This window comes from Phascolarctos cinereus, unplaced genomic scaffold (assembly GCF_003287225.1).
Source record: "Phascolarctos cinereus isolate Bilbo 61053 unplaced genomic scaffold, phaCin_HiC Scaffold_5;HRSCAF=322, whole genome shotgun sequence".
NCBI lineage: Eukaryota > Metazoa > Chordata > Mammalia > Diprotodontia > Phascolarctidae > Phascolarctos > Phascolarctos cinereus.
Window position 1 is genome coordinate 13,294,320 of NW_027555958.1, and position 13,018 is coordinate 13,307,337.

Genomic DNA, 13,018 nt, shown 5'->3' on the forward strand with positions numbered 1-13,018 from the left:
GCCCCCCCCCCCACCTTCAAACCTCTGGGCATGCGATTCTCAATTCCATCCCCACTCCTCCCCCAGCCAGGCCCCCACCACAACACTGTGGACCTGCCCCAGACTCGTTCTAATCTCAGTTACAGCTACATTTTGACCTTAATGGTAACAGACACACATGTCCAGGCCAATGGGGCTGGTCGACAAAAGAGAGCCACCCAGTAATAGCCACCCCTCCCTGACTCCCCGCCAGCACAGCAAGGACAGGAATGGGTTCCTGGAGCACCTTGTCTTCGTGGACGACAACACACCTGCCTTCTGGCCGGCTGCACGCCTGTGCCCTCAGGAGAGACAGCTGAAGCCTGGACGAGGTCCTTACCTTCCTCTGGCTTCCCCGCTTTGTCCTTCTTCACGGATCCCATTTTCGGGCCCTTGTCTTGTGGCTTCTTCTGGGAACCGCTCATGTCTTTCTTGGAGGTAATCTATCACAACAAAAATCAGGCCATCACACCAGTGCCAGGCAGACTTTCACACGAGGACCGGAGAGGCCGCCAAACAAACTGCTTCTTTGAGAAGAGACCAAAGGGCCCCTCTCTGTCAGTCTCTTCATCTGCCCTCCCCCCCGTCCCCGACTGCCCCAGCCTAGTCGGGTGCCTCAGGGGGTCTGGGGGAACAGAAGGAGAGTACAGCCAAGGCATACAGTAAGAATCAGGAGCCACCTCTGGACCACACGTCTCTTCTCTAGGATGAGGCACCATATAACTTATCTAGACTAAGACTTCTTATACCAAGTCTAGCACTCTTCCTTCATGTGCTTTCTAACTCGTCTCTCCTCCTCTCTACCTCTCTAGAGTTGTACACATATTTTGAAGGCGTCCCAGTGCTTAGAGACCCTCCAGGAAAGGACACTATAGAAATCAAAACCGAAATAGAGAATTTTCCCGCAGTGGTAACTGTTTCCGTGCCATCAAAGACAAGGACTACAGAATAAAAGTGACCAACAGGGTGTTGTCCCATGACGGTGAGCTGAAGGCTTAGAGACTCAGATTGAATTGCAGGAGGATTATCTGTGTGTCCAGGGCAGATTCAACATTTCCAGAAACAGGTTTTGTTTCCACCACCCGACAAGGTTCTCAAACAAAAAGACATGCAGAAATTTCAGCAACAAAAGCTGCAGTGGCTGAGCACTCACCGGGACCCCTACATTTCTAGCCCCAAGTTCAGAAGGATTTTTGGTAAATGACACCAGATTATGAACTGCCATCCCCTCTACGTTATGCATCTATCTGTCCATCCATCCTCCACTGGAGACCACGGCAGGATGGCTACTGCTCACCCCTGCCCAGCTAATGGGGCACACTGGCGGTGACATCACAGCATGACCCCACAGTAACCCTAAGACAGCCCCTGGGTACCAGCTACAGGGACTGGCTTCCATCTCAGCTCCTTTCTGACCCACTGGGGCTACACAAATCCCAGAAGCAATGTGAACACAGCAAGCTCACCTCAATGTGGGGGGTCTCTCCCAGGAGCAGGTTATTAAAAATGGCGGCATAATCGCCATTCAGGTCCATCAACTGCTCGTGGCTGCCACGCTCGGTGACACAGCCCTCCTTCATGAAGATCACTTGATCACAGTCAACCAGGTACTGAAGAGAAAACCAGGAAATGGGAGGGCAGGATAGGATTAAGGGAAATAGAGTTAGTTTTTCACAACATGTCTACTATGGACGTGTTTTGCATAACTGCAAGTGTACAACTTATATTGAGTTGCTTGCCTTTTCAATGAGGGTGGGTGGGGAGGGAGGAAGAGAGAAAATTTGAAACCTAAAGTTTTAAAAACATATGTTTTTTTAAAAAAATGTTTTCACATGCTACTGGGAAATAAATATAGGAAATGGGGTACAGAAGTCTATCCTGCCCTACAGGAAAACAGAAGGGGAAGGGGAAAGAGATAGAAGAGAGGACAGAGTAGGGGAAGGGATATTCAGAATGCATGACATCTTGGGGTGGGGGAAGGGGGGAGATGGGGTGAAAATTTGGAACTCAAAAACTTGTGGAAGGGAATGTTGAAAACTAAAAATAAATAAATTTATATTAAAAAAAAAAAGAAAAGAAAAGAAAACCAGGAGATGAGAGCAGTCAGCCCCTCTCCCAGCCCAGAGCCACTGAGACACATCATCTTGCTAAGGATCCCTAGCAAGAAGGTTCACAGTCATCTCCTGGCACAGCTCCAGCCACTTTTCCTGGTTGCCCCCATGCCGTGAAAGTATCCACTTTCCCCTCCTCCTCTCTACCTTCACTCACACCTGCTGCAAGAGGCCTTTCTCAGTCCTCCTGAATATTGGGGCCATCCCCAATTCTTCCTGCCTATATCTTGTTTAAAAGTGGCCTTGCCCATCAGACTGCTGCGTCCTTTGCTTTTTTTCTCTTTGTAGTCCCAACACCCTGCACAGTGCCTGGCACTTGATAGATGCTTAGAAAGCGTAGCCGACCAGGTCAGTTAGAGGGGTGTGTCCGCTTCCCTGACACACCTTGTCCAGACACCATATGGGTGCTGGGCCAGAATCCCTCCTCACCCGCTGCATTCATGCGGACTTGGAATGAGCGGTCCTCAGTTTTCCTTCATCTCCACAACAGATGATGATGTATTTAAACATTTACAGAAAACAGCTGAGCCTGCTTCAGAGCTGCCACATGGAACAGCAAGACCGAGCAGATTTGGTTTTCTACTACGAGCTCTGTGCAGGCCTGCCAACTGTTCTATCCTGGCTCCCAAACTCTCAGGCCCTTTACCTGTGGACTCCAGACTAACACCTTTCCCAAAGTGGGCTCTTTTCTTTCCACTTGGCACTGGGACACAGTGCCATTTACTAAGAATAGGGAAAACTGAAAACAAAATCTCCGTGTCACAATGCCCAGGAAGGAGCCAGGAAAGAAGTTTCAGGTGGGGGCCTCATACCTGAAGCTGGTGAGTAACAAACAAGACAGTCTTGGACTTGAGGTATTTTCGGATGGCACTATTGAAGATGTGGTTGCCCACGTGGGCGTCTAAGGCACTGAGGGGATCGTCCAGGATGTAGATGCTCCTGTCACTGTACAAGGCTCGAGCCAGACTGATCCTTTGGCGCTGTCCTCCACTCAGGTTGGCCCCACGCTCACCGATCTGGAATGGGACAAGGGAATTCAGCATGGCCTCCAGGCCACCTTCCAGACACCAAAAAGCCAAGCCAGGAAAGGATGGTGGGGCTCGACAAATGCGTCTACTAAGTATGAAGAAATCAGTTTGCTTACAATGACGAGTTGGCTAATGGCCCTGGATGTAATTAGAGCTAGCCGCTTACCCAGCACAGCCAAAGCTGAACTGAGCTGCACAGGTCTCTCTCCACCACTGAACGGGGAGTACCGAGATACCAAGTTCCCAGAGAGAGGTCCACTTCAGAAGTAAGACCACCCTCCTTCACTCTCTTGGGGCTTTGGACTAAAAGAGTAGCTATGCTTCAGGAGGAAGGGGCATTCCTAGCTAAAGGGGTCTTAAAGGAACCCACCTATGGGAGAGAGATGCAGCTACAACCCATTAGTCACACACCAAATGTACCAATGGGAAGGTCATTTAAAGGCACAGAAAGCCAGAGGGGTAACAGACCATGCTGGTCAGCTCATTCCAGGCCTCCCTTTACAGAGAGAGGAGCAGCAGCCCAAGAGAGAGGAGAGTGGGCCTCACATTTCACCTATTAGCCAGAAACTGACCTCTCTGGGCCTCAGTTTACTCATGTGCAAAGATACTTCTTTCCTGTTTAATATTTTATTTTTCCCCAATTACATATAAAAGCAATTTAACATTCGCTTTTTAAAAATCGTGAGCTCTAAATTCTCTCCCTTCCCCCCTCCTCTCCCCACTTTGAGAATGCAAGCAATCTGATACAGGTTATACACGTGTAGTCATGCCATGAAAGGCAAAGAGACTTTTGTAAAGATCTCTTTATAAAACTCCAAGCACTCTGGAAATGGAGGCCCCAAGATCTGCTGGCCTGTCCAAAGTCACAAGGCAGGGCCAGGGGTTCAACCCAAGGCCTCTCGCCACTGTCCTCAATGAGCTCTTTCTCTGCTCTAGATTTCAGGCCAACTCCTCCAGAACTAGACCTCACCTCACCTGAGGAAGGGGTGAGCCCAGGCTCTGTGAGCTTTCCTCATAACAGCCCTGTAAGCTGCCAACAATGCGTCATGTGTCCTTGAGATGCTTGGGAAAATGGCAGTTCTGAATACCTCTTCTAGGGCTATATCCCAAACAGATCATAAAAATGGGATGAGTACCCAGGTGTACAAAAATATTGATAGCAGCTCTTTTTGTGGTGGCAAAGAATTGGAAATTGAGAGGCTGTCCATCAACTGGGGAATGGCTGAACAAGCTGTGGTATATGAATGTAATGGAATACTATTGTGCTATAAGAAGTGATGAGCAGGTGGATTTCAGAAAAATCTGGAAGGACTTGTATGGACTGATGCCAAGTGAAGTGAGCAGAATCAGGAGAACATTGTACACAGTAACTGCCATGTTGTGCGATGACTAACTTTGATAGACTTAACTTTTCTCAGCAATACAAGGATCTAAGACATCTCCAAAAGTCTCATGATGGAAAAAGCTATCCACATCCAGAGAAAGAACTATGCAGATCGAAGCAGACTATTCGCTCTCTCTTGTTTTGTTTTCTCTTTCTTGTGGTTCCTCCCACTGATTCTAATTCTTCTTTACAACATGACTAATGTGAAAATATATTTAATAAGAATGTATGTGTAGCACTTATATCAGATTTCACGCCACCTTGGGGAGGAGGAAGGGAGGTGGAAAAATTTAAAACTCAAAAGCTTATGGAAGTGAATGGTGAAAACTAAAAATAAATTAATTTTAAAATTAAAAAAAAAAGGAAAAAAGGAAAGAAAACAGTGGCTCCAGGAGAGTGGAGGGCCTGCCCATGACTGCCCAGCCAGGAAGGAAGGGGCCGAAGGAGAGTTGGAACCCCAGACTCCAAGTCTGGCCTTCTCCCCACTGTACCCACCCTCCTCTGTGGTAGAAGGCTGAGAAAAAGAGTTTCAGCCTCACTTTGCCCGGGCATCGGCTCCTGCAAAGTTGGCCTGAGGGTGCATGGCCCAGAGAGGAAGAGGCCCTTGGTCCTAAGCTGGCATAAGGTCTGCTGATTCCCACTCAGGTAACCTTGGGCAAACAGTCAGGCGCTTCTGTCAAAAGAGGAGCTGGGACTCTGTGACCTCTGGGGTCCCCTCCATCCACCCTCAGCCAGAGCCCCAGGCTAACACCACTACTTCCTTCTGAAGGTACCTCAGTCAGGTCACTGTTGGGAAGGATGGCGAGGTCAGGCCTCAGACAGCAGCCGTTCAGCACAGCATTGTATCTGAAGGACACAAAGAAACCTGGGGTCAGAGACAGGCTGCAAACAGGCACCACCACTTGAGGCTGTCTTGTCTCTGCTGACCCCAAGAAGGCGAGTCAGGAAGGTCAGAAACCAAGCATTCCTTGCCTTTCTTCATCAAACTCCTTCCCAAAGAGGATGTTGTCTCTCAGAGTGGCATTGAGGATCCAGGCCTGCTGGGCCACATAAGCAAAGGTCCCATTAACAGCAATGCTGCCCTCTAGAAGGGTCATCTAAGGGGAAGAGAGAGAGACTGCCAAATGGCATCACACCCAAAACACAAGCTTCACTCAACACATCCAACATTTCTTAAGTGCCTACTGTGTACAGAGTATTGACTGAGATAAGGCAAGGTCCCTGCCCCTCAAAGAGCTCACAGCCTACAAGAGGAGAGAGCACGTGACTCACAACAACAGCACAGAAGTCCCCCCCAAAAGATCGGGGGACAAAAAGAGACAGCCCCATTAAAAACCCACGAGGTGTCCTTCGGGTTGGGTCACTGGCACTAAGAGCTCAGTGTGCGTCTGAGCAGCCCGGCGAACCCAAGAGTGTCTCTTGTTTTTACAGACGCACGAGGGCATCTCTGCCGGCAGCCTGTCTCTTCACTGACACCTTAACAAGCCACTGCACCCACGGCCCACACCTGGGAGGAGGCAGACTGGCTGTGCCAGGGAGCCCAGAAGGCTTGCGCCCTGGCTCCTAAGAGCTTGCCCCCAGAACCAGCCGCCTTCCACAGAGATTCAGCCTGGTCCCAGGGGGTACAAGGAGGAGCTAGGGTTGGGAGCCAGGGACAACGACTGGTTGGAATGATGAACAGCTCTGCACACAATGAAAATTCCCTGGGTGATTGTGGATTTTACAAAGGGCAGACAGGAAGCAGGATCTGTTTAGAGGGAGTGATGAGAATCTACATGCAGGAATGTCCCTTCTCTACCAATTCTTTTTGAACAATTCCGAACTCAGGAATGCCCTGAGGCAAGTGGAAGATGGCAAGTGCACAGCACTGGCCCGGGACAGAACCTCACCTGGCCCAGGATGGCAGAGATGAGCGAGGTTTTCCCACTTCCCACGCTGCCACAGATGCCAATCAGCTTTCCCTGGTCCAATGCAAAGAGAGAAATGGTCATCAGGAGACAAGGATGCACCATGGAGATTCCACTTCTAACAAGCAGAGGCATGACTGTAGCTCAGTCACAACTATAGTGTTAGCTAAGAAGAGCATTAATGAAAAGCCTAATCTCCTTTTTAAGCCAGAATGCCATTCAGAAGCTTCCCTGGATGCACTAGGTTAAAATAGATGCAAATTCTTCCTCAAAGGGTCATGTGCATTCTCTGACAAGTAGAAAAATGAGAGTGCTTATAATGTGGAGAACCATGTCCAAAGCAGGCCCTTGCTAAGACCTCAGGCCAACCCCTTTGACCTCTTTTCCCCATCTTCAAGTGGTGGACAAAGGCAATCCTTTCCCCCAGACTTAGGAGAAAATGGAAATGAAGACATCGAAAAGGTAAACATATCTACTAGAGTAGTACTAAAAATCCCGCCACCATGGCCAGATCAGCCCCATAGTCAATGTTTTCCTCCTTCAATGGTTCTATAGAATGAGACCTTTTAAAAAGCCATCATCAAAAGTCTCGGCTCCTCTGACTCAGTACACCATTTCATGCCAGCTTAGAAGCTAGACTGCTCCAGTTGTAGGCAGTGGGCCGGGGCATTGGATTTTACCTCCCCAGGCCTTTGCAGGAGGTCCCCTAGAGCCCTGAGTTAGAGAGCAGTCTCCGGCTCCTAGTTTCCTACATGGCTCTGAACAAAACAGGCCCCCTCTCTGAATCTATTTCTTCCTCTGGAAAAAGAGGGCACTGGCCTACATGTCTCTGCTCCAGGCATAGATGCTGCACGGACCTACTATGTGCCACTAGTCTGTGACATGGTCTCACATGCATCAGGATTCCTGGGGGCCTCTTTCTGGGCATCTCCTAATATTCTGAATACAGATTCTTGGATTTCTAGTACTTTGCATCTCTAATGCAGTGAACCCTGCTTTCTGTAATTAAATAAGGCTGGAGTCTCTGAAGTGCTGGCTGGTTATTTCACCTTTCCCTTAAATATTAGTAAAGGCATCTTAAAAAACACTCATATCCATCCTTCCCTCCCCTGCAAAAGAATAAAGCAACGTGAGGTTTCAAACGTGTTCCTTTAAAATCAGATGTCTGGGAAACCTTTCCTTAACTTCACTTGTCTTTATCTGAGGGCAGAACCGCTATTTTAGCTGCCACGTCCATGCTGGGACGATCCTCTCTTCTAGCTCCAAACAGGTAGGCACCAGGACAGAGCAATAAACATGCTCTGAATGGCTCACTTTCCCAACAGGGACAAGAAGTGAGACTGAAGACACTTGCTGGGGTAAGGACTACAGAGAGACTTGCTCTACACAGCTCTGCAGGCCCAGACTACAACGGAGGTGAGGGGGGGAACGAGTTCAGGAAAATCACCTCTGGGAAGAAACTGGCCTGATCTTGAACACAGAAACTGGGGGCTGGGATCTGGGCTCCCTTCTGCCCTGAATATCTGCCTTTGTGTTGGAAAGACACAGTGATGACTCACGTGTGCTCGGGGACTTTCCTTGCACGTAACGGAAAATGAGGCACTTGTCCAAGTTGGGGGACAAAGAGTTCTATCCTAAGACATAACCATGGAAGACAGACCGGCGATACCGGTGCAGGAGCTGGAGAGGAGAGCCCTCTGGGCCGCCAACTGGGTGCAGTTAGTTAGTTCTCGGCTCCTGTCTCCCGCCTGCCCAGAGCCCCACCCGGCTGCCTCACCTCCTCAATCTCCAGGTCGATGTTGTACAGCGTCCTCTGGAGGCGGAGGTTTGCCAGGCGGATGGGCCTGCCCTCTTCTTCCGGGCTGGGACGATCATCGCTGTCCACCAGGAGGTGACCCTTCTGCTCGGCCAGTACAGCCTGCTGCTGCTCCACGTGAGGCAGTCTGGCCTTCTCTCGCCTGCCCTTGGCGGACTTCTTACCCTTTCTCATTTTGGGCGTCAGTTTTGGAGAGTTCTGGATACTGGAGTGGGAGGAGTCCCACGCCAAAGTGGCATTTCTCACCTCTATCGTGATGTGAGGACTGGCTGGTTTGTTCTTTACCATGTGAACCTCTTCCATTAGAAATAAACTCTGATAGGAGTCGTGAGAGAGGTGCAAAGATGGAACACTCAATCAAGACCGGGGACACAAGCCTAGGGGCACACTCATGAAGCAGAACACAGCACGCTAGAGAACGGGACGGCACTCAAGAGCAAAAAGGCCCCAGCAGTGGGAAATAAGCGCGGCCCGCTGCGGGCCCTGGGCGCTGCCACTGGTCATCGGGTGGGGCAGAATGGTCGGCGGCTTCTCTCACAGACAAGCGTGAACGATGGCAGGTGGCATGCTACAAGAGCAAGGCATGAGATCAGCAGGCAAGGACAGCCCAGACCGCCCTGCCCCCTCCGCCTGCCGAAGGGGAAGGGGCGGAGAAAGGAGGGCAGGCCGCAAGCTGGCGGCCGGGCAGTGGCAGGCGGTCACCCTGGATTCTAGAGCACGGGGTGTCCTAAGCTCGCTTTTCCTCCGCTGCAACCTCTGCTTGGCTGTTCTACAAAGCGAGGACCCTGGCACGGCCTAGCCCTCTTGTGCCCTACAGAGAAGAGGGCAAGAACACACTTCGTCAAGCTCAGACCTGAACCAGGAGCACTCAGTCTCAGGACAGGAACCTCAACCCTGGCTGCATTAACCGCCCCCTGCGCCCCACTGCTTTCCCTACAGAGGGTTTGGGTTTCTGTTGGTTCTAAGAAGCCATTTAGGGCAAGGGTCCTCTGCTTAGCCTAGACTTGGCAGAAAGAACCGAGGGAGATGACAATCTAGCACCGACCCAGCTCAGCAGACAGAATTATTTTCAAATGGAGAAACTCAAAGCATAAGCTTTCCTTCTAGAGCTCTGGGTACTGTTTACACTTTTCTTTCCTTGAAACTAACTGTTCTGAAACACTAAACTTCTTTCTCAAATGCTTCCCATCAATAACAGAGCATGCAGTGGACTTGGAGGCCTCAAACAAGTCACTTAGCCTCTGGGCCTCAGTTTCCCCATCTGCAAAACAAGGCAGCCTGGGCATCTTGTTGACCTCCCTCTCTCCTCCTCAGCTGTTTCCACTTGCTGTGACCTTTCCTGCCAGACTGAGCCCAAAGGTGGCACCTGAAGAGAGCCACCCTGACCCTGGGCTACATCACGAGAAGCGGACCTGGGTCCAGAAGGCAGGCATCAGCGGCAGCCGTCTCGCCGTCCTCCTTGCAACTGACTGGCCAGGCCTTCCTCTCGGGAAGGATGTGAGGGAGAGGGGCAGAGAACAGCAAGGGGGAGGGGAATCCAAACTGGAGTCACGGAAAGCAACTAAAGGAAGTCTGGGTGTTTAGCTTCTCTAGGAAAATCCGAGGGGATCTGGTCACCACAGCAGCTGATCCAAGTGCTGGACCCCAGTGACAAGATGGAAAAGAAGGCAGAGGACACTAACTAAGACACTGGCTCTGGGAGAAGACAAGATGGCAGAAGGGCCACGTACCTTAAATCTCTCAATAGACACAGATGCCTCTGAGAGAGACTTCACTGAAAATGGGGTCACTTTCAAAGCAAATGTCATTGAATTGAAGACAGTAACCACCGTGAAAGCCTAAGAACAAGGAAATAAGACACACAGGAAAACACAATCTTAACTCCTCCATGAACTGGATGCAATCCAGACCCCCATGTCCATAGGGCAGGGTAACCTGGTGAAGCCTGGGGATCCATTCTCAGAGCAATGGGGTTTTTTTAATTTTTAGAATTTTTATTTCATTAAATACTTTCCAATTATATGTAAAAAATTTTTAACACTCTTTAAAATTTTGATTTTCAAATTCTCAGAGCAGTGTTTTTAAAAGCATAAGATACTTATGATTACAAAAGAAACCAATTACCTTGAAATACAATTACCAAAAGATTTTTAAAAACAAAATTCACAGACTGCAAGTTAAGAGTCACTGTTACAGAGGACGAGAAGGGAGGGTCCAAAGCATAAAGAAGCTTTACGCCCAACCCTCCTTACACCACACCCTCCCTGTGCCTGGAGAAGAGCCCTTCTCCATCCCTTGGCTTATCAAACCTTGAGGGACTGAGTATTCAACAACATGCCTAATTGAGTTTCTGAAGCCTCCTGAGAGTCCAGGAGAGCCTGCTCACCTGAGCAGCAGTGAGATCGTAGCCACAGATCATGTGCACGGAAAACGTCACCACACTGGCGATGACTACCACAATAGGAGCCACTCCAACAGAGATGCTTTGGAAGTAACCCGCCCGCTCTAAAATCCTGCGCTCTTCCTCTCGGATTTCTAGGAAGAGAAAGCAAACTGTCAGATCACCAAGGAGCCAAAAGATTTGGGGACACAGATCTGCTTGTTGCACCCAGACCATCTGTCAGGTCATGTGCCAAAGGCACTGTGAGACAAAAGCTTTGTTGCCCACTGCTCTCATAGATTGATCATCATGTTTGTGGCATCAGAGATCTAGAGCTGAAAGGGGCCTTCAAGGTCATCTGGTTTAACTACTTAACTTTGCCAATTAGGAAACTGAGGCCCAGGGTCACCTGAGTAGTAAATGCCAGCATTCACCCAGGTCCTGGGCCCCACATCTAACTCTCTTCCCACTTCTCCTTGATGGGCTCTCATGGAGATTGGTAAAGACAGGTGTTTCCCCTCACCGTGCCCCTGCTTAACAAAGGAAGGCCTTCAGATACAGAATTTAAGAGAAGCTTGGCCTGACCCATCTTCCAGTGCTGCAGCCCAGCCTTTATTTTACATAGATATGCCCCATGGACCTCTATGAGCCTAGAATTTCCAGAACTTTCCACCTCAAGTACCGTCACAGCATTTCCCATCCCATCCACTTCCATTTAGTCTGCTGACCTTAAATGCAGAACTCTACATCAACAACTGGTTGTGACCTGCTATTCTGGCCATCGTGGCCCAATGTGTTAACTTTGTCTCATCCCAAATTCTGACAGAGATGCAGATGTGGCAGCGGGTTTTTTTTATGGCCTCCCACAGGCCACACACATCCATCAAGTTATGGGGACGTCACAGATGTGGAGAAGCGTCTTGCTTCTCTAGCTCTCAACTGGACAGAAATTTAGAAGGGGCCTCCTCTATGAAGGTGAGGGGTGGGAGAGAAAGGTCACTGACAAAAGTTCCAACCTTGACCTCAACAGGTTGCTCTGGCCAAGTCTCCATGTCCTCATTTGTAAAGCAAGGTGGGAGGAGGGCAGAGGCCTCCTTCAGGATACGTCTCACCCTAAGGTCCTGTGACCCAATGACTACAGAATTCACAGCTTCAAACTTGTCCAGTAACAAAAGCCACGGAGAGGATTCTTGGGAAATGGTGGGAATAGGTCAGAAAATTCCAAAGTCTCTAGATTTCCCACAAACAAGACAAAACAGCGCATCAGGGAGACCGTAGAGCAGTAAAAATAAACAAGAGTTGGGGCAGAACAGCGGGCCCTCCTGGGACAATTGGGAGAAAATCCAAAGAAAAATCCCAGGACCAAGGCTTGGTCCCAGTGAAGAGTAAACACCTCCAGGCTAGTTCCACTTAAAACAGCAAGGTGGATGGGTGAGGGGGCCCTAGCTGGGCTGGGGGGGTAGCCTCAGCCACAGGAACTTTCACTTCCCAGTCAGCGTAGGGAGTCTGAGTCTGAGCCAGGGAAGATTAAGGGAACCTCTGCTGCTGAGGAACACCAGATCCCGCTGTGCTGCTAAGACCCAGCCCTGGGCAAGAAGGAACCAGCACACGCTGGGTAAGTGCAGAAGCAGCGGGGCAGGGATGCCGCCGGCAGTGCAAACTTATAGAAGGTTAGAGGTCTTGGTTTCAGTTCCAGGCCAGAGAGAGAACTGAAGGAAGATATGAGGCCAGAGGCACCACCCTTACCCCAGGACTACAGGTGATGACAAAAAATAAGCTGCTACAAATAAAAAATAACGAGCAGGCAAAGGAGAAAGAATCCAACCACAGAAAGCGACTCTGGGAATACAGAAGATCAGGGTTCATCTTCAGGACGATGCCGAAGGGAAAAAATCCTCTCCTACCCCCAAGAATAACATTAAATGGTCACCTGCGCAAAATGAATTCACAGAACCCAAAAAAGACTTTAAAAATCAAATGAGAGATTGAGGAAAAATTAAAGAAAAAAAATAAGAACAATCCAAGAAGAAACAAGAACATTACAGAAAGAAAGTCAACCAATTAGAAAAGGAAATTCAGTATCTTAAGGAAGAAAACAATCCTTGAAAATCAGAATTGGGCAAGCGGAAGCCAGCAAAGTTATGAGACCAAGAAATAATAAAACAAAATATAAAGAATGAAAAAATAGAAAAGAATATGCAACATCTCATAAGAAAGACAACTGATCTGGAGAACAGGAGATCATGAAAAGAAAACACAAGAATACTCTGACTACCTGAAAGCCACAACCAAAAAGAGAATCTTGATACAATAATACAAGAAATAATGACAGAAAACTGTCCTGAAGTGTTAGAACAACAGGGGTAAGTAAAAA

General features: G+C 49.1%; 1 protein-coding gene across 2 annotated transcripts in view; it reads right to left on the minus strand.

The window, feature by feature from the left end:
- ABCC5 (ATP binding cassette subfamily C member 5) overlaps positions 1-13,018 on the minus strand; it is a 53,933-nt gene that overhangs the window by 17,282 nt on the left and 23,633 nt on the right. For both annotated transcript variants that reach the window (XM_021005860.2, XM_021005859.2), the window contains exons 9-17: positions 10,651-10,799; positions 9,995-10,102; positions 8,226-8,579; positions 6,431-6,502; positions 5,514-5,638; positions 5,315-5,387; positions 2,942-3,145; positions 1,485-1,628; positions 359-461 (exon numbers count right to left, since the gene is read on the minus strand). In XM_021005860.2, coding sequence (XP_020861519.1) covers positions 359-461; positions 1,485-1,628; positions 2,942-3,145; positions 5,315-5,387; positions 5,514-5,638; positions 6,431-6,502; positions 8,226-8,579; positions 9,995-10,102; positions 10,651-10,799 — 1,332 coding nt within the window. The remainder of the gene's footprint in view (positions 1-358; positions 462-1,484; positions 1,629-2,941; positions 3,146-5,314; positions 5,388-5,513; positions 5,639-6,430; positions 6,503-8,225; positions 8,580-9,994; positions 10,103-10,650; positions 10,800-13,018) is intronic.